Consider the following 18,011-nt stretch of genomic DNA (forward strand, 5'->3'; position numbering starts at 1 on the left):
TGACGCAACAAAGAGACACAGATTCCCGTGCCGCTGACAGCAACAGAAGTGGACAAAGATGAACACGCAGCAAAATAGACACAGAGAACAGACAACTGGGGGGGAGGGGGTTGGGAAGGGGAGAGAAATAAATAAAAAATAAATCTGAAAAAAAAAAAAGAGATTATGGGAGACAACTGAGGGGGTTGGGCAGAGTCAACTATTTAGAGGATTAACTGGATTACAAATACTTTGAGAGCCAACACCCACCTCTATGAAGTTCTTTTAACACCAAAGCCATAATGTTATGAAAACCATGATGGCCAGGTGTGCACTTAGCTCCTGTGTCATTATCAGTTCTATGATTTATGAAAGAGGAGCTATAGATTGCTCACAAATGGGTTTCCTCTACTTAGCTTACAACTTGCATGTCATTAAGGTCTATGTCTCCTGTCTTGCAATTTCTTGAAACAAACAAAGCCAGAATATACTGTTTCTTAAAGTAAAAATCTTTATTGCTATTTCAGCTGAAAAGGTGATCAAAAATATTTATTCTTGCCTTAACTCAAAGCTTCATAAAGCATCATGGAATGTGAGTTCATTTTTTTGTTCTTGCTCATCTTCCCCTAAAGCAAGAAACAGAAAAAACCCTAAAGGTGTTTTGGTTAAGAAACTTATTCTACATACAAGTTAAGAGAGAAAATTACAGTTTCATGCTAAAATAAAATTTTTATAAAATAATAGGTACTCCATTTTAAAACAAAGCCATGAAAAAGATACTCCATTTTATTTTATTTATTATTATTGTTACTGTTATTTTTATTTTTTTACAAACAATAGATTTGCTGCAACATGCTCTGGCTCATATTATTGAATTAAAAAATTTAACACATTTCAAAAATATCAAAAATACACTATAATAAGTCTTAAGACTACAATACGACAATGATTGCACAAAACCATAAGATATGAACCCACTGTCCGGATGACGTTCGTTGGCAACAGTGAGAGAAAACCCTATAGCATGTGGGAGAAGTGCATGAAATTTAGAATACAAGGAGCTTATGTGTGATCACCAAATGAGGGAAACAGCAGGATTTAGTGTAGCTGCTTTTCTCAATCTAGGAAGTGTTTACCCAACTATGAGGCAAAAGTCACTAACTGGAGAGAAAGATAAACTTGCCTCCATGGTTGGGGAGCCTGAAAGGCTCCACCCAGAGGGAAGTAAAAAGGGACATAAGACAGTTCTGCAGTGATGTCACAGACATCACTGAATGGCTTGGAGACTAGTTGTTTAGTAATTGGTACATTTTTCAACAATAGCCAAGTGCTCCCTTATGGAGGTCTCTTCATTAAGTATTATTGAACAGATAGAGAAGGTGAGCCTGTGGCTTCCAAGTACCTGCTTTTGCTGAAGATCTACATGGAAAGAAGATCATTATTTAATATTCCGTAGATCGGCCAAACCTAACTGGGTCCATCTCCTGGAAAATAGCACTCACCACAAACAATTGTAATAGCACCCAATGATGACCAAGCTGCTCAAGTTGGCTCTTCTATACACCAGAAAATGAGTTCATCAACTTATTGCACACATAGTCCACAGTAGTATAATAAAGCACTCGTTTCTATTATAGAAGTGGTAGTGACTCTGTTGTAGCACTTTAGCTTTAAGTCATGCCAACACTCAAATTTTCAATTATATTTCCAATCCATCTAGATGAAAATAAGAATACCAGGGTTGCCAACACTCATGTATTTCCTTTCAACCATGGGACTCATGAACTGCTCCCATAATTAGGGTATTCTCCTTTTAAAATTCTGTAAAACTCTTCTATTACATAGGAGGTACACAGATACCTGAGAATCATGCAGAGGCCAGAGCTCTGGGCTAGAGATCAACGGTACTCTGCCCACCTGGGGAACGCATCTTCTCACTGAAGTAGTGGGAAGTAAATGACATTCACCTGGAGAGAGGTTTCTGGATTTCAACATCTGACATCCTATTCAGGTAACACAATTTCTGTCAATTACCTCATAGATCTGAAGAGTTCTGTTAGGTTTTTGGTAGTGGGCTATGCCCTTTCAACCCTCTGTTGAAACACAGAGCAACTGTAGAGAAAAATCCATTAAATAGGCTAAAGCTACAATAAGAATAAGCAGTTTTGGTGTAATCTTACTAATGGTTTTCAATGCAACCTCATGTTTCTTAAAATCATTTTCTACCACATAAAAGAACATTTGGAGTTCTGAATATGTTTACATTTACATTTGGTAAGGTCATTTCAGAACTGGGTTTTGTGGTGGCTCTATATGGAGGGTGGAAAGAAACAGAAGACAAGGAAAGGATTCACAGATAAATGAGAATTTTTCTGAGACTACATTATTAAAGTGGTACATTCCCCAAATAACCCCTATTTTTATATAACATCACTATTTGAAACACAAAGTTTTGATGTCTGGACAGGAAGATGTTTTACACCACCCATCATTATCATCTTGGGTTTTTCCTTCGTTTTCATTTCTTCTTTCATTTTCCCATATAAAAACAAGATGGCAACACACTATTGTTCCCATCTTTCTAACAGCACCTATACTTTGTAGGATCTCCTATGTTCCCCACTCCAAATCTAAGACCTGAGTTGTAAAAGTTTTCAGTAGCTGACCAGTAGCTTGACACAGGAAAGTAAAGTGTGCCTGGCAAACTGGGCGCTCAAATTCAGATTCTCCAGGAGTTGTGCATTAGCCTCTGGAAGGGTACAGAATCCACCAAAGTGTACCCTACTAACACACACAGGTATGGAGCCTCTGAGAAGATGAAGACTACACAAATATTTATGGACAGCTCATCTGATTTTTTACCATTGCATTACACAGAACCTTCTCAAAACACAAAGGAATCTATTTATAATTAATCCTATCTTTAGCTTTTTTTCTTGATGAAACAAATTAAAAAACAGTTCCACTCTATTTTCTTTTTAATTGTGATAAAGAATTCCAAAAATTTAAAACACATTCCCTATCAGGTAAAGTCGAGCAATGTCAACATTTTATATGAGTAAGTAGAAATTAATTTCCCTAAGTAAATCTTCTAATGGAAAAGGCAACTAAACAGAAAGACACAGAGAATGTGCAAAAAATTAGAGTAAACCAGGTTTTCTGTAAGTTTAGGAATTTCTCAATTAAGAGTCTTTCTTATATTAGTAATTGAACCCAGTACTCTGAAACCATGTAAGGTGGAAAAGCAGTTTTCAGGAGAGCACTCTGCTAAACCTTAAAGAGGCGAACTCTCACCTCATTTCTGATGTTTTAGTAAACCATCCCTCTCTGCTCTAAAATAAGAGAAGGAACATGCCTAACATGTGAGCTCCATCCATCCATCTGTTCTCATTCAGCCTCACTCTGTTCAGAGTCATCTGCCATAACTCAAGGTTATTTGGACATGAGTGCAGTCGGCCTTGGCATTACCTCTTAGGAAGGCTAACTGCCGACTCTACCATATGCTATAGAAAAAGGCCGATCCCCAAATTTCTATTCTGTGATCTGCTGGGAAATTCCTGGCAGGTGTCACATTTGTCAAGGAATTTTTCTCTTCTTCAGATTTGGGGGAAAGTAGTCTTAGTCCTTCTTCGTCATCTTCATCCCCAGAAGATTCTACTCCCCACAAGTTTTTCAGGTGCTTTCAGTCTGACATCCAACAGGGAAATCAACTTCCCATGGCCCTTCCTAATACCCTCACAGAAGGCTGCAACACCTGATTCTCTCTCCCTACAGACAAAGGTGCCAGCTGCCTCTAAGATTGGCTCGAGTGCAGATTCAAAAATAAAAAGTTCACAATGAAAAGTGCTCCCATTACATGACATACATAAATTATCTGTTTGATTGGATCTACATTTCCAATAAACGTCGGGTTGATAGGCTGTATTCTCGTAGAGAAGAATGAGTCATGTGACTAGTCACATCACATCCCACCAGTTAGGTTGGGATACAAGGTGATTTCTCTGTCACAGAGATCCATCAGCAGCAATTAGTAAAGAGAATCAATTTTCAGTTATTTCCTCCACAGAAATAGTCCCTTTCCTGCCCAGGCAGGCAAATTCTCAATAGTATCCTAGGAGAGAAAGGGTTAATGGCAGGTGGTAGGACTGGTCCAGAACAACATCAGCTTTCTTCCTAGTAACTGAGGATTCCAGTGCAGGTAAAATGTGAAACTTAACACTGATGGTTACCACTAGCTTATCCAGAGTAAGACCCTGATGGCTCTCACCTCTTTTGGTTCTGCGTTCTACCGCATTCATTGATGGTTTAGAAATGCAGAGGTAAAATGCCTCTGGAAGGGTCCCTCCCCAGCACTACACAGCTGTCTCTGACACCGTGGCTCTCCCTGTGGAGAATTACAGAGCTGTGTCAAACTCCTCGGGAAGCTCAGTCCGATCCTCTTCGCTGGGCTCCGGCTCAGGCCTGCTCTCCTGGTGCTGTTTCATTTGCTCCTTCACCTCTTCTTCTAGGTCACGAGGTACAACAAACTGATCCTCTGGTTCCAGCTGAGTGGGGGCAGCAAAATAGCCAGTTTTCTTCTTGGGTGCCTCTGTGGCCACTTCAATGAGGTTCAGGCTATCTTCCAGAGGCACAATGGAGCCATTAGAGAGTTTCTTTCCATAGAGGCAGGAAGTGGAGGGAGACTTCTGCAACTCCATCTTGTCCTTGCTCACTGGAGGAAGAATGCCGCTATTCACACTGTTCTGTCTTCGGATCCCAAAAAACAACCCTCTAGGATGCTCCTCAGGCCAGCGGGTAGGAGAATTCTCTGTAAGAGTAGGAGAGTTCTCAAGATCTCTTCCTCTGCAGCAATGGATATCTACTTCTACTTCTAGCTTGCTGCCATTTGTTATGACCCCTTCAACAGGCTGGTCATCATCACTGTCCAGGCCATTGTCAGACTGATTACTTGAGAAAGTTGCACATGAAGGCTGGCGCTGAATGACCCCAGAGGTGGGTGTTGGATGAAGGCTGCAGCGCCGTTCTGGCCTTGGGAGCAAGCCAGAGTCTAGACCAGCAGTGTTATGTTCATCAGAAGCAGTGGAGCCCACTTCACTGCTCACCTCTGAGGTGGACATTTCACTGCTGAACTCAGAGGCAATACCACTACTAGAGGAAGGAGTGGTTGGCTTGGGGGGCTCCTTGGTGGTGGTGGTTGAAGCAAATCCCACGGGACCTGGGAGGGTGAGCCCACTCATTTCACAAGTGCAACCTTCTTCACCAATGTTCAAATAAACCACCATCGCCCCCACATTGTCCTGACAACCATAGCTCTGTGCTAAAGTGCACAGCTTCTTGGCAGCTGCCAATGGGTCTTGCACATGACGCACTGCATTGACAGCTTCTGTATATGACAAGTGTTCCCATAATGCTTTGTTCCCCAGAACCAGCAACTCATCTTGAATGGTAAGTGGAGTGGAAGATATGTGGGGCTTGGGGAGGATCCAAGGGTAGAGGTATGTACAGCCCAGCATCCGAGTACAGCAGGTTACTCCATTCACTTTGTTGTCCTAGAGATAAGCAGAATGCAAATCTTGAGAAATAATAAACAATGATAGACAACATTATAACTTTCTAGATCACAACACTTAGGAATCTACTATAAAATAGAACTGACATGTTATATGATTTTTCCTTAGTACCTGCATGATTTTAAGTGGACTTATAAAAACAAATGTATCCAATTCTAAAAGAGTAAAATATGTGGATATTACACCAAATGGTTCAGAGGAAGGACTGAAGTTAAAGCCAATTAAAATTAAGTGACTACAAGGCACTACCATCTCCATAGTTGTTTGCTCCAACATTGGGCACAGCATGTCCTTAAACAGAGAAATGTGTGTTAGAAAAACAATAAGCACAACTGTCATTAATCGTCCATCAATAGTATTTTCAGAGAGGCCAAGACACAGATGAGTCACTAAAAATTATTTCTCTTTAAAGGCACAGTTCAGACTCAGAAGATTCAGGAATATATCAAATGGCTAAGAGAGTCTGTAGCTAAAGCATTAAACAAAGCTCTAAAGTTATTTAGCATAGAAAAGAAAATTTAGAGATCTGAACTGAAGTACAGCATAATATACCTACTCTGTAAGAACTGTGTCAAGTAGATCAAATCAGGACCCATGTGATTCTAAACTTACAGGAAAAGGAATAAATAACTGATTGAAGATCAATATTTTGTACTGTTCTAAAGCCATCAAAATAATTTTTTCATAGTTACAGTCATTCTTGGTGTTAAAATCCTGGCTCTCTCATTAACCAGAATTTGCCACAAACTAAATTTTATTTTCCTCATCTGTGAAATGGGAATGAAGCAACTTTTCTCATGGGGGTTACTGTGAAGATTAAATAAGATAGTGAAATTATAATGTCTGGCAAATAATATGCATGCGATAAATGTTTTTCATTATAATAACATAAAAATAAAACATCAAACAAATGTAATTCATTTTTCTATTTATCAGGATAGTATTTTCTTCCTTTTGTATGAGCTTAATATTTTAGTGATTAAAAAAAATATACTTTCATACAATGAAAACCTGTTTTTATACTTGTCTAGAATCCCCTAAGAAATATCTAAACAGTATTATCTAAATTCTGTAAAAATAATCAAACAAAAAGTTATCTTTTATCTTTCATTTGGTTTGAATGAAAGGCTATCCTAAGCCTAATGCTTCATATTTTCAGAATTCTAAAGTTTTGTGCTTCCTTAAATGGACACAGAGTTCTGCTTTGCTGTAAACAATGTTCACATGTAATTGCTAAGTCTTTTTAAAGCAAAAATGTTATGCCATTTCTGTAAAAAAAAAAAAAAAAGAGATAAGCTAAAAAGTCAAGGTGCTGATGCTTCATAATGAAAAATAATTATACCACAGCAACTAAGTCATATATAATATAAACAGGAAAAATATTTTGAAATTTGCATTTTAGAATGGGGATTCCAAACTATATTCCTCTTCTGTTTGGAATGACAAACCAGATGAGTTAGAAATTAACTAAGGGTGACATTTACATCTACTTTACATGTTAATTATGCATTTAAAGGATTAAAATTAACATTTTTAATTTTTAGTTTTTTCTTTCTCTTTCTGCAAGTTATTAACTGATCATTAGATTTTCTTCTAGTACTACTACTGAAACCATCTGAACTGAAACCTGTCTGCACTGGATATAATTTATAAGGCACAATAGGAATTGTCAATAGTTTTATTTGTGCTACCCCTCAGAGTGTATGATTATATAGGAAATAAGTCTAAACTAAGTCATGGAAGGTTGTGGGCCTTCACTGACTATCAAGACAGCATACACTAGATCTGGGGAACATAAGTGACTGGTAGACAGCAAGATGCACCTCTGTTATGATGGCTTTTTGGTCCTTCACCCTCTGCGCCTCTTCTGGGTCCTGTTCCAGGCTGAAGACTTTAGAGAGCGGTACTGGTTTCCCACCTCGGCACAGGACTGCTTGGCACGTGCCAACATTGGCTACAGTCAAGCTAAAACTACTGGTTGGATCGGCAGTGTCAGGTCGGATATAACACAGGAGAGCAGAGGAGCCCAGCTTCTGGCCAGCCATTCCTAATTTTCTGTTTAGAAAGAAGAGAAAGTGAAAACATTTAGAAAAAAAGTGGGATATGCTTTAAAAAATCAGTCTTAGGGGGCAAAAATCCTTGGTGGTCCTTCAGAAGGGATACAGGTAAGTGACCTCCTTGTTTTTCTGCCATGTGCTTGTGAGCCAGCCTCACCCTTATCCACCAGAAGGCAGTCTCTTGCCATAAATGATGGTTACAAAATGTTTTGCTTTTCACTTTTTTATTTATTTATTTATTTTTTATTATTATTTATTTATTTATTTCTCCTCTCCCCCCACCCTGGTTGTCTGTTCTCTGTGTCTATTTGCTGCATCTTCTTTGTCCGCTTCTGTTGTCAGCGACACGGGAATCTGTGTTTCTTTTTTTGTTGTTGTTGTGTCAGCTCTCTGTGTGTGCAGGGCCATTCCTGGGCAGGCTGCACTTTCTTTCACTCCGGGTGGCTCTCCTTACGGGGCACAATCCTTGCGCATGGGGTTCCCCTACGTGGGGACACCCCTGCGTGACACGGCGCTCCTTGTGCGCATCAGCACTGCGCATGGGTCAGCTCCACATGGGTCAAGGAGGCCCAGGGTTTTAACCGCGGACCTCCCATGTGGTAAACGGACGCCCTAACCACTGGGCCAAGTCCTCCGCTCCGCTTTTCACTCTTAACTGCAAAAAAAACTACAAAAAGGTGGGGGTTGGGGGGAAATACAGGCACATCTTTCTCTACTGCTTCTGCTTGTGTATGATCACAGACTACATTTAACTGATTGATAGTTCTCAAACTTTAGGGCCTCAGAATTACCTGGATGGCCTGTTAAAACACAGCTTACCAGGGTCCAGCCCGAGTTTCTGATTCGGTAGGTATGGGGCTGGTCCAGTAATCTGCGTTTCTAACAAGTTTCCAGATGATGCTGTCACTGCTGGTCCCAGAACAACGCTTTAAGAACCACTGACTTATGTGGTAACTCCTCGAGGGAAGGACTGCAATTCTTATATTTCCCCTACACGTGCTGTCTATGCCCCAACACTGAGTACACGAGTACACCATTAAGCAGAGAGTAGATGCCATCAGAAAGATCTGATTTCAGTTCCAGCTCTGCCATTTACAGGTAAAGAATTTAATTTGAGAACTTTTTCCAATGAAACACCTCCCCACCTAGGCTTGTTTTGAAAATTAAAGATACAATATGAAATAAGCTTGGTAGATGCTTAATAAAATTGAGTCCCCTTTCCCAACCTCTTTATTTTTCCAAGTCCTACTTTTTCCAAGTACTACTAAAAATCAGACTCCTTTCCCAAAAATTGCTCTATGTTACGACAGATAAAACTAGTTCAAGCTCCAAGGTGTTCTATTTCAACCTTGATTATTCAAATTTATAACCTCTCAGTTATATATATATCCCTTATGCAGCCCAACTAATGTGCAAAATACTGTCCATTAGCTACTAAAAGATCTGCAATAGTTTGGTTACATAGGTTTTTTTTGTTTGTTGTTTGTACTGGGGCTGGGTATTCAACCCAGGACCTTGTATGTGGGAAGCCAGCACTCAACCACTTGAGACACATCCACTCCCCCATAGGGTTTTTGCCTGTAAGAGAATTTGATTTTAATGAGAAGATTAGTTGGGTAAATTCCTAATATCAAGTATTCTAAACACATGAATTTGAGCCATGCTCATGAACCTTTTGCAGGCCACTGAATCTTTGGAAAATCTTATGAAAATTTAGAACCTTCCTCCCCACATTTAGCACATAATTTCTGGGCCTCACAGATCCTCAGGAGCCTATGGTTTGGGCAGAGAAAAGAGATGGCTCCACGGTTCTTTATTTTTTTATTTTTTATTTTTTTAATATTTATTTATTATTATTATTTTTTAATTACATTAAAAAAATATATGAGGTCCCATTCAACCCCACCGCCCCCGCCCCCCACTCCCCCCACAGCAACACTCTCTCCCATCATCGTGATACATCCATTGCACTTGGTAAGTTCATCTCTGAGCATCACTGCACCCCATAGTCAATGGTCCACATCATAGCCCAGACTCTCTCACGTTCCATCCAGTGGGCCCTGGGGGGATCTACAGTGTCCCGTAATTGTCCGTGAAGCACTATCCAGGACAACTCCACGTCCCGAAAACGCCTCCACATCTCATCTCTTCCTCCCGTTCCCCACACCCAGCAGCCCCCATGGCTACCGTTCCCACACCCATTTCACATTTTCTCTGTGGACATTGGATTGGTTGTGTCCATTGCACACCTATGTCAAGTGAGGGCTTAGATTCCACATGGGTACTGGATGCACTCTTCCCGCTTCTAGTTGTAGACACTCTAGGCTCCATGTTGTGGTGGTTGACCTTCTTCAACTCCATGTTAGCTGAGTGGAGTAAGTCCAATAAGTCAAAGTGTAGGAGCTGAAGTCTGTTGAGGCTCTGGGCCTGGGTGTCATATTATCAGTCCAGAGATTCAAATCCCCTACATATATCTTAAACTCAGCACCAACTACAATTCCAATAAAGTAGCATGCAAGTCTTGTGAAAAGAGATCCCCTCTGAGTCACGGTTCTTTAAAGAGCCAAAGTTCCCACCCTCCATGCTGACAGAGGGAGAACAATCATGGAAGAAGGCCCATAGTCTCTCTTTCATTCTTTTGCCATAATTTAGAAAGATTTATTTTCCAGAAGAATTGAGGTATTATATATATATATATATAATAATGGGATTATTCAACCCATCAGCTTACCTGTGAGATACCAAGAAGGTGTTGGCCATGAAAACTGTATCATTTATTGACTGCTGTACCTCTTCCAAAAGCACATCTGCCATCGTACACTGCAGGAGGCGAGGGAGCTCCTCATTCCGGTCCCCATCAAACATGCCGTACACAGCTCCTACCCCCTCTGCAAAGTTATCCACTGCTAGGGCAGATACACATAGCCTGATCAGAAAGATGAGAAAGGCAAACATCAAAGACAGTTACTGGTAAAGAATTATTCTTCAAAAAGCCTTCTTTTAAAAAGTATTAACAGAGAATAGAAAAGAGTAATAAATCCTAACTTACACATGATAAAAATCTCTAGATAATTAAGCAGCATGTGAAAGAACTGATGCTATAAGGGCCAGCGGGATTCAGCCACATTCATGGACAGTACATATTAGCTCTGCAATGCTGCCAAAGACTGAAAAGATGAAATGTTTTCTCTTAGTAGTGATTAAAGACTACTGTCCAATATCCTTCAGCCAAAGGCCACCAGGAGCACACATGTAATGGAACAAGGTGAGTTTACTATTCCTCGCAGCAAGGGAGAATCCCACCATGGAACCTCAGGGCACACAGGTAAGAGAGTGTTGGAAAGATCTGGGCTTTGGCTGGGTATTTGGGGGAGGAGTTAAGGAAGTGTTCCTACTAGATTGGGAGCTGCTAAAAAGCAGCTGTGACTGGCTAACTCAATAAATCTTATCTCTAGGGAAGGCAGATTAGCATGAGGATAAAGCAATAATTGGTAAAGTAGCAGCAGTCACCCATTTTAGCCAATAGAATGGTGTCTGGTATTTCATGGGCTGCACATGGATCTCATTTTTGTCTCACTTTATCCGTCTGAGAGGAATTTTATCTGATGTTAATGTTCTGACTTATATCCAAGAGAAGAACAACATGGCCTAGCTGTGGGCATCAGTGTTGAATAACACCAAGACCTTGCTGTGAGGATCAGACCAGTTCCCAGATGCCAGGGCCTGCCTTTGTTCTTTCTCAGTACCCACAGCCAACATACTCACTTATTTCTCTGCCCAGCCATCTCAGCCAGTCCATGGCTCCAGAATGTTGATGTAACTGTAGAATCAGTGGTTGGCAAAGGTTTCTGGTCAATTTTCAAGGTTGTGATATGGCTGTGTAAGGTGGAAGAAGGGAAGATTAAAGCATATACTATTCTGTATTTTATAAAACTACCAGAACAATAATAAATGTTTTTGTAAAGTAACATTCATGTCATGATAGACTGAATGAGAGTGGTAAAAGGAAGAAATAGGGGCCAAATAGTGTTACAACTAATGCCATTCATTTCATATTGTTTTGTTTGTTTTTGTTTGTCTGTTGTTTTCTGAGGTACTGGGGCTCGGGACTGAACCCAAGGACCTCGTATGTGGGAAGCCAGTACTCAACCACTGAGCCACTCTGGCTCCCCCATTCATTTCAAAGGAAAATCAAGCACAAGAAGATTTATAAGTTTCAGTCAGCTATTTGCTTATTTTAATTACTTCAATATGCAATGAAGTCTTGGTACAATGAATGTCTTTTAGATGTTGTAATATAAGGTGATCTGTGCCAACTAAAACATCTTTGTTTGCCATGTTAAAGTATTCAGGGTAACAGAAAAAAAAATAGACCTTTACAACACACAGAGTGAACCCCAAAATAAAACAATGGACTATAGTTAATAAGAGCATGTGTGAATTCAATTTCAGAACTTTCCCTACCTAAATATGTCCAATGTCTTGTGTTCAAGAACGAGATTTGTATTCCCAGTCAGGTCAAGGTCTTGTAATGTAGCAGGCAGAGCCTCTGGAATCAGGATTTCTGTCAAGTCATTGCAACTTAGGTCTACAAACTGAGAGGAAAATGGAGAAATCGAAAGGAAATACATGACAGAGTTAATTCTTTACTCCCAAACCCTGGGTCTCCTACTATATCCTCAAAAGGGAACCTAGTTTCTTCTCAGTTAAGAATGTCGTAGTCTCAAACTGCCCCTTTCTTCTTTCTTATTAGAAGAGAACAATCTCATCCACGCTCCTGCCATTACCCCACTAATGATATTCCAGCACAGCGAGGTACCTGGATCTGAGGCAACTGCAGTATTTCTGGGAAAATGCTGATATGGTTGGAGTGTGCGACAAGGGTGTGCAGCCTTTTGCAGTTTGCTATGGTCGTGGGAATAGTTTTTAGCTTGTTGCCACTTAGGTTCAGTTCCTCCAATTGCTCCAATTTATTCAGTTTGCTGAAAAGAAAACACCAAAATAACATACTGCGCCAAAAATAAGCAGCTGCCAAGCAAGTACTGGTTTACCATACCCACAGGGTACAGAGGGCTTGCCTGTCAGCTGCTAGATTACTGGTCAGAATTAACCAACCAGATACCGGCGAGGCAAATGGCTCACCAAGATGACGGCTCCTGCTACCCTCAGCCTAGTCTGCCCCTCAGGGCAATTCAAGCAGTGAAGCTCCCCGTCTTCCTTATGAAGCTGGGCCATGCCTTAGTTTGCAGGTCTGCTATGGCCAGTAACGGCAAACTGTTATTTGTTGGCTTATTAAACAACTGGAGTTTACTGTCATGGTTCTGATGGCTAGAAGTCCGAAATCAAGATGTCGGCAAGGCCATGCTTTCTCCCAGGGCCCCCTGTGGTCTGAGGCTGGCGACCTCCCACACCAGGCCACCTCTCTCTGGTCTGCTCTTTTGGTTTCCCCTAACTTCTGGCTGCTTCTGAGTGACTGCCTTCAGATCTCCTCTCTTCGTGAGGTCTCCAGGCATGCTGACTAAGAAGACCCGTTCCATAGGGATTAAGACCCACAGGAAACTTGGCAAACGAATTCGGCAGTGCTAAAGTTTAGTCTTGTTTTGCAAGCATTTCTTTATGAATGAAGAGAAGGGTTTTTAAAAATTGTGGTAACAAAGTCTAACCCCAAATTTCCTATTTTAACCATTTTGACATGTACATTTCAGTGGTATTAAGTGCATTCACAATGTTTTGCTACCATCACCACTATCTTTTACCAAACCTTTTTACCACCCAAAACAGAAACTTTGTACCTATAAAGCAAACACCATCCTTCCTCCTCCCCACCAGCCCCAATCTCTAAACTACTTTCTGTGTCTAAGAATATTTACAGTATCATCTGAAATGGCTGGATCAGCCTTTCTGAACCGCTGTACCCACAGAGAATTAAGCCCTACAAAGAACGACTTGAATGATTATTTTTTCAGGTTCCTCAAGGACAGTACCCAGCTGTTACCATTTGAAATGCAAAGGAAATCAGCTAATCCATTACATATTCATTACATACAATGGACATCTCAGGGTATTAGGGCTTAAATATTCTCAGGGAGTCCGGTTTAAGACATACTAGTATGCTATGGAATCCACTATACGGAAGTTCCACAATTCCATATTGTTTGATATTTAGGTTGTTTCTAATCTTCTAATTTTCCAAACATCTTGTATTTCATTGCACAAACATTTGAGTAGATCGGTAGGATAAATCTCATTTAAGTAGCTGCTATGTATTCCCTATTGTAACCAAAACAATATATATAACAATTAGCACAAATGATATATATAATCCTGCTGCAATGAATATCCTTGTAATAACCAAATCTTTAGCTATATCCATTATTTTTCTTAGAATAAATTTTTTAAAAACTGGAATTGCTGGGATAGGTGTTATGCTCATTTTTAGGGCTTGATCCATAATTATTGCCCAATTATACCACATATGTATGCCTGTTAATGGAATGTGACTGTGTCTCTTTTCCTTTACTCTCACCAACACTAGGCTTACATAATTTTAAAAATTGAGGCAGAAAATGATATCTCATTATTTTAATTGGCAATACTTTGATAATTTTGGAGATTGAACTATTGCTCAGATTTATCAATCATTTGTATTTCTTCTTTTGAGAACAACCTGTTGATGACCCTTACTTATTATATTTTTCTATTGTGCTGTTTAACTCTTACCTATTGATTTGTAAACAAAGTCAGAAAATTTAAAATCTGGTATTCAAATAGCTTACAACAATGATACAAACTTCTGGAATAGGTGAAGTTCAGACTCTGAACATTCCCTAAAGATACTGTGAATATTTTTTTTCTCTTTAATAAATTTTTAAAAAAGATTTATTTCATTTATTTACTTCTCCCCACCCCCTCGTTGTTTGCACTTTGTTGTGTCTGTTTGTCTTCTTTGTTTCTTTAGGAGGCTTCGGGAACTGAACCTGGGACCTCCAATGTGGGAGGGAGGTGCCTAATCGCTTAAGCCACCTCTGTTCCCTGCTTTGTTGTGTCTCTCATTATGTTTTTTCCCCTAGTGTCATTGTGTCATCTTGTCACATCAGCTCGCCGTGCCTGCCAGTTGTGCCAGCTTGCCATCCTGCTCGTGCTCTTTAGGAGACACCAGGAACCTCTGCTCGCTGCTTTGTTGGGTCTCTCATTATGCTTTTTCTGCTTTTGTCTCTTGTGTCAGCTTACTGCACCTGCCTGTCACGCCAGCTTGCTGTCTTCTTTAGGAGGCACCAGGAACCGAATTGCTTGAGCCATATCCACTTTCCTGTGAATATCTTTATTATTACTTCATTCTGATTTCCCTCCAGATCATTCAGAGCCAGAGTTGCCTTCACTCATCCACTTTTATTTGTTCCTTCCTACTGAAAATATTTCCATCACTTTTTACTGTGCTACTTTTCTCTCTTTAGTCCTAGCCTGTCCTACAGATATTTACTTCAATCTTTCCTTCCTTTATCCTAGTAATTGTTATGTTTCTAACATTGGCTTTTGACTCTTGAAAAATCTTTTAACATTTCTTAATTGAGCCAGACTCTGAATAATCACTTTCAAATATACTTCCTTTTACAATTTGTAAAGCATAAAATTTTGTCTCTGTTTTCAAGAGAGGGACAAACAGATGAAGATGATACAGTTAATAAATGATAGGGCCAAGATTCTAACCTAAATGTTCTGATTCCAAATTTCATGCATTCCCCTTATACTACTCCCTGCTGTATCCAACTTGCAAATAGAAATTCAGTATCCCTATCTTAACCAGCATCTTACTGAGCACCCAGAACTGTGCTAGATTCTGAAAACAGTCTGCAAAGAAAGAGAAGATTTAGATTGTACCTAAACAGTTATAACACTGCTCAGAAGACGACCTGACATTGGGTTTATTATTTTCTTAATATACTTAATATTATTTATCATTTTCTTAATATACTGGACCAAATTTTCTTAATATACTGCTCAAATTCTATTTAGTATTTATTATCTTTATTCATATTACTATAATTTTGTGTCATCTCCTGTTAATTCTTGCTTTTATTGCTAATTTCTTATTTTCATTTTTTTAAATGTATCTGATGCTTTATTTCAGCCTGCTTTTGACACCTCCAGGAATTTGTCATCAAATTAGGCAGGATTCAGATAGTTTCAGAGTATCTTTCAATAGCTTTGCAGATGAATATAACTTATCAGTGATCTGTCATTTTCACTTTATATAAACATACTTGAGGCCAAGTGAGTCAGTCTGATAAGACTTCAAGAGCTATATCCATCCTGAAATAAGATTCTATATTCACTTTAAAAATCATGGTTTAAATTCTTTTGGGGAAGTAATCAAGTTTATTCTGCTTGTCTTCTACAAACTCTAAATAACTAATTTTGTAAGTGTCCTTAAGTTTATCTTATTTTCACTCAAATTATATCAAACATTATATAATTTTATATGATATATGTAATATAATTTCATTCAAATTACATCAAACATCATTTCCCCACATTCTTAGTTACTGAAAACATGATGTTTAACAACCACTTTCATGGTGTAGATGCAGTTTGCTGGTGTTAAATATTTTAATCAAATGAATTTTTGATAGGTATTAAAACTTTGGGACAACACTAAACATCTCTTTTACATCTTATCAGTGTAGCCTAGCTACTCATCTACTCATCCTTCCGATGACCTTTCCTCCAGGAAGTTGAACCCCCACCCCTGGGCTCTGGGCAGTGCAGGTAGCTCCCTGTGCCTGTTTAACATCCTGAGGTTCTTACACTGCAATGTAATTGCTGTATTCTTGTGCATTTCCCCAATTAGACTTAAGTTCCTTGAGACCAGAGACTGTAACTTAACCATTGCTGTTTCCCCAGTACTTACACATGACCTGGCACTCAGTAGCCATTATATAAATAATGACTAAGTGAATGGACTCAACTGTATTTTATAAAATAGTTCTGACAAAAGAAAAGAAAAAATTACTTTCAGAATTTCATTAATTTATTTCATAAGCCTGTACATTATTGAGTATCCTCAGCCCATTATTATTTCTCTGGTTCCTAATGCTAACAACTGGGTAGAGTCTATGAAGATGAGATTTACCCATTCCATTAGTGAAATTACAACATCAGGAAGTCACTCAATAGAAGCAAGAGTACATAGTAAGATAGCCAAAAACTCAGTCTGACAAATGTAGAATTAGTGTTATGTGTCTGAAATGATCAAAGTTTGAATGCATTTACCTTGCTGGAAAGGTCTGTAGTTGGTTGCTAGCAAGATGCAAGATTCGCAGGTGTGGGTGGCCCACCAGGACAGGAATACACTGATCTGTCAGGAGATTGTTGGTCAGATAAAGCAGCTGCAGCATACTCAGACTCTCCTCCCCTGTGCAGGCAGGTGGTAAAGACTCCAGACTATTTGCGGATGCGTTCAAGTACCTGAGACTGACAGAGGATGCACAAAGAATTGTTTCCTTTAGGTTTATTTTGTGCCTTCTTATGTAGAAACTGTAAAGCCATCTCAGTATGGAATATTGTCATTCTATGCATCCCAACTCATGACAAAGGTAATTCTCTCCAACTAGTTTTCTATAATTTATTCTATCCAATTCAAAGGTCCTTTTACTCAACTCATGCAAGCCACGTAGAGAGAAAAGAATATAGTCTTGGTTGTTTTTCCAGGCTTCTGTAGTGGTCTGATTTTAATCTAACTTCATCTTTTACTGTTGTTATGTTTAATGAAAGATGTTGAGTATAATGTTCATATCTATTTGAACTTGCAGAAAACCTTCAGAAAAAGTCCTAATTTTAGTGGCTTCATTAATTTATTAAGCCAATCCCCTAAAAAATGGACATACAGGCTATTTCTAATTGTTTGATATTATAGACATCGTAATGAGTACCTGTGTCCTTATCTAATTATTTCTTTAGGCTACTCAATTAGATACAGAATTTGTGGGGTCAAAGCATATACATTTTTTAAAAGATTTTAATATATATTACCAAACTGAGCTCCAGAAAGGCTGTTAACAAATTATACTTCCACAGTGGAAGTATATAAAAATGCTAGTTTGCTCATACTTTTGTCAACACCAAGTATCATTAATTCATTTTAATCTCTGCCAATCTAACATGAGAAACATGGTATGATTTTAAAATTTTCATAGCATAGTGCTTAGTGTATATATAGAATGGGCTCAATAAAAGGAAGCTAATATTGTTAAACTTGTGCGTTAAGTCTTCTTTTTGTTGTATGAGCTACCTCCTTGATTAGCCTTTTTTTTTTTAAGATTTATTTTTTATTTATTTCTCTCCCCTCCCCTCCCACCCCGTTGTCTGCTGTGTCCATTCACTGTGTGTTCTTCTGTGTCCACTTGTA

The 18,011-nt window shown here is 39.1% G+C and overlaps 1 protein-coding gene across 5 annotated transcripts in view; it reads right to left on the reverse strand.

Annotated features, from left to right (window-relative positions):
- Window positions 1–472: 472 nt before the first annotated feature.
- PHLPP2 (PH domain and leucine rich repeat protein phosphatase 2) overlaps window positions 473–18,011 on the reverse strand; it is a 79,820-nt gene continuing 62,281 nt past the window's right edge. For all 5 annotated transcript variants that reach the window (XM_058279767.2, XM_071209096.1, XM_058279766.2 and 2 more), the window contains 7 exons: window positions 16,877–17,077; window positions 12,426–12,588; window positions 12,071–12,201; window positions 11,372–11,482; window positions 10,338–10,532; window positions 7,373–7,604; window positions 473–5,528 (listed from right to left, as the gene is read on the reverse strand). In XM_058279767.2, the coding sequence (XP_058135750.1) occupies window positions 4,374–5,528; window positions 7,373–7,604; window positions 10,338–10,532; window positions 11,372–11,482; window positions 12,071–12,201; window positions 12,426–12,588; window positions 16,877–17,077 (2,188 nt within the window). In that variant the 3' untranslated portion in view covers window positions 473–4,373. The remainder of the gene's footprint in view (window positions 5,529–7,372; window positions 7,605–10,337; window positions 10,533–11,371; window positions 11,483–12,070; window positions 12,202–12,425; window positions 12,589–16,876; window positions 17,078–18,011) is intronic.

The sequence above is a fragment of the Dasypus novemcinctus genome, chromosome 18 (assembly GCF_030445035.2).
Source record: "Dasypus novemcinctus isolate mDasNov1 chromosome 18, mDasNov1.1.hap2, whole genome shotgun sequence".
NCBI lineage: Eukaryota > Metazoa > Chordata > Mammalia > Cingulata > Dasypodidae > Dasypus > Dasypus novemcinctus.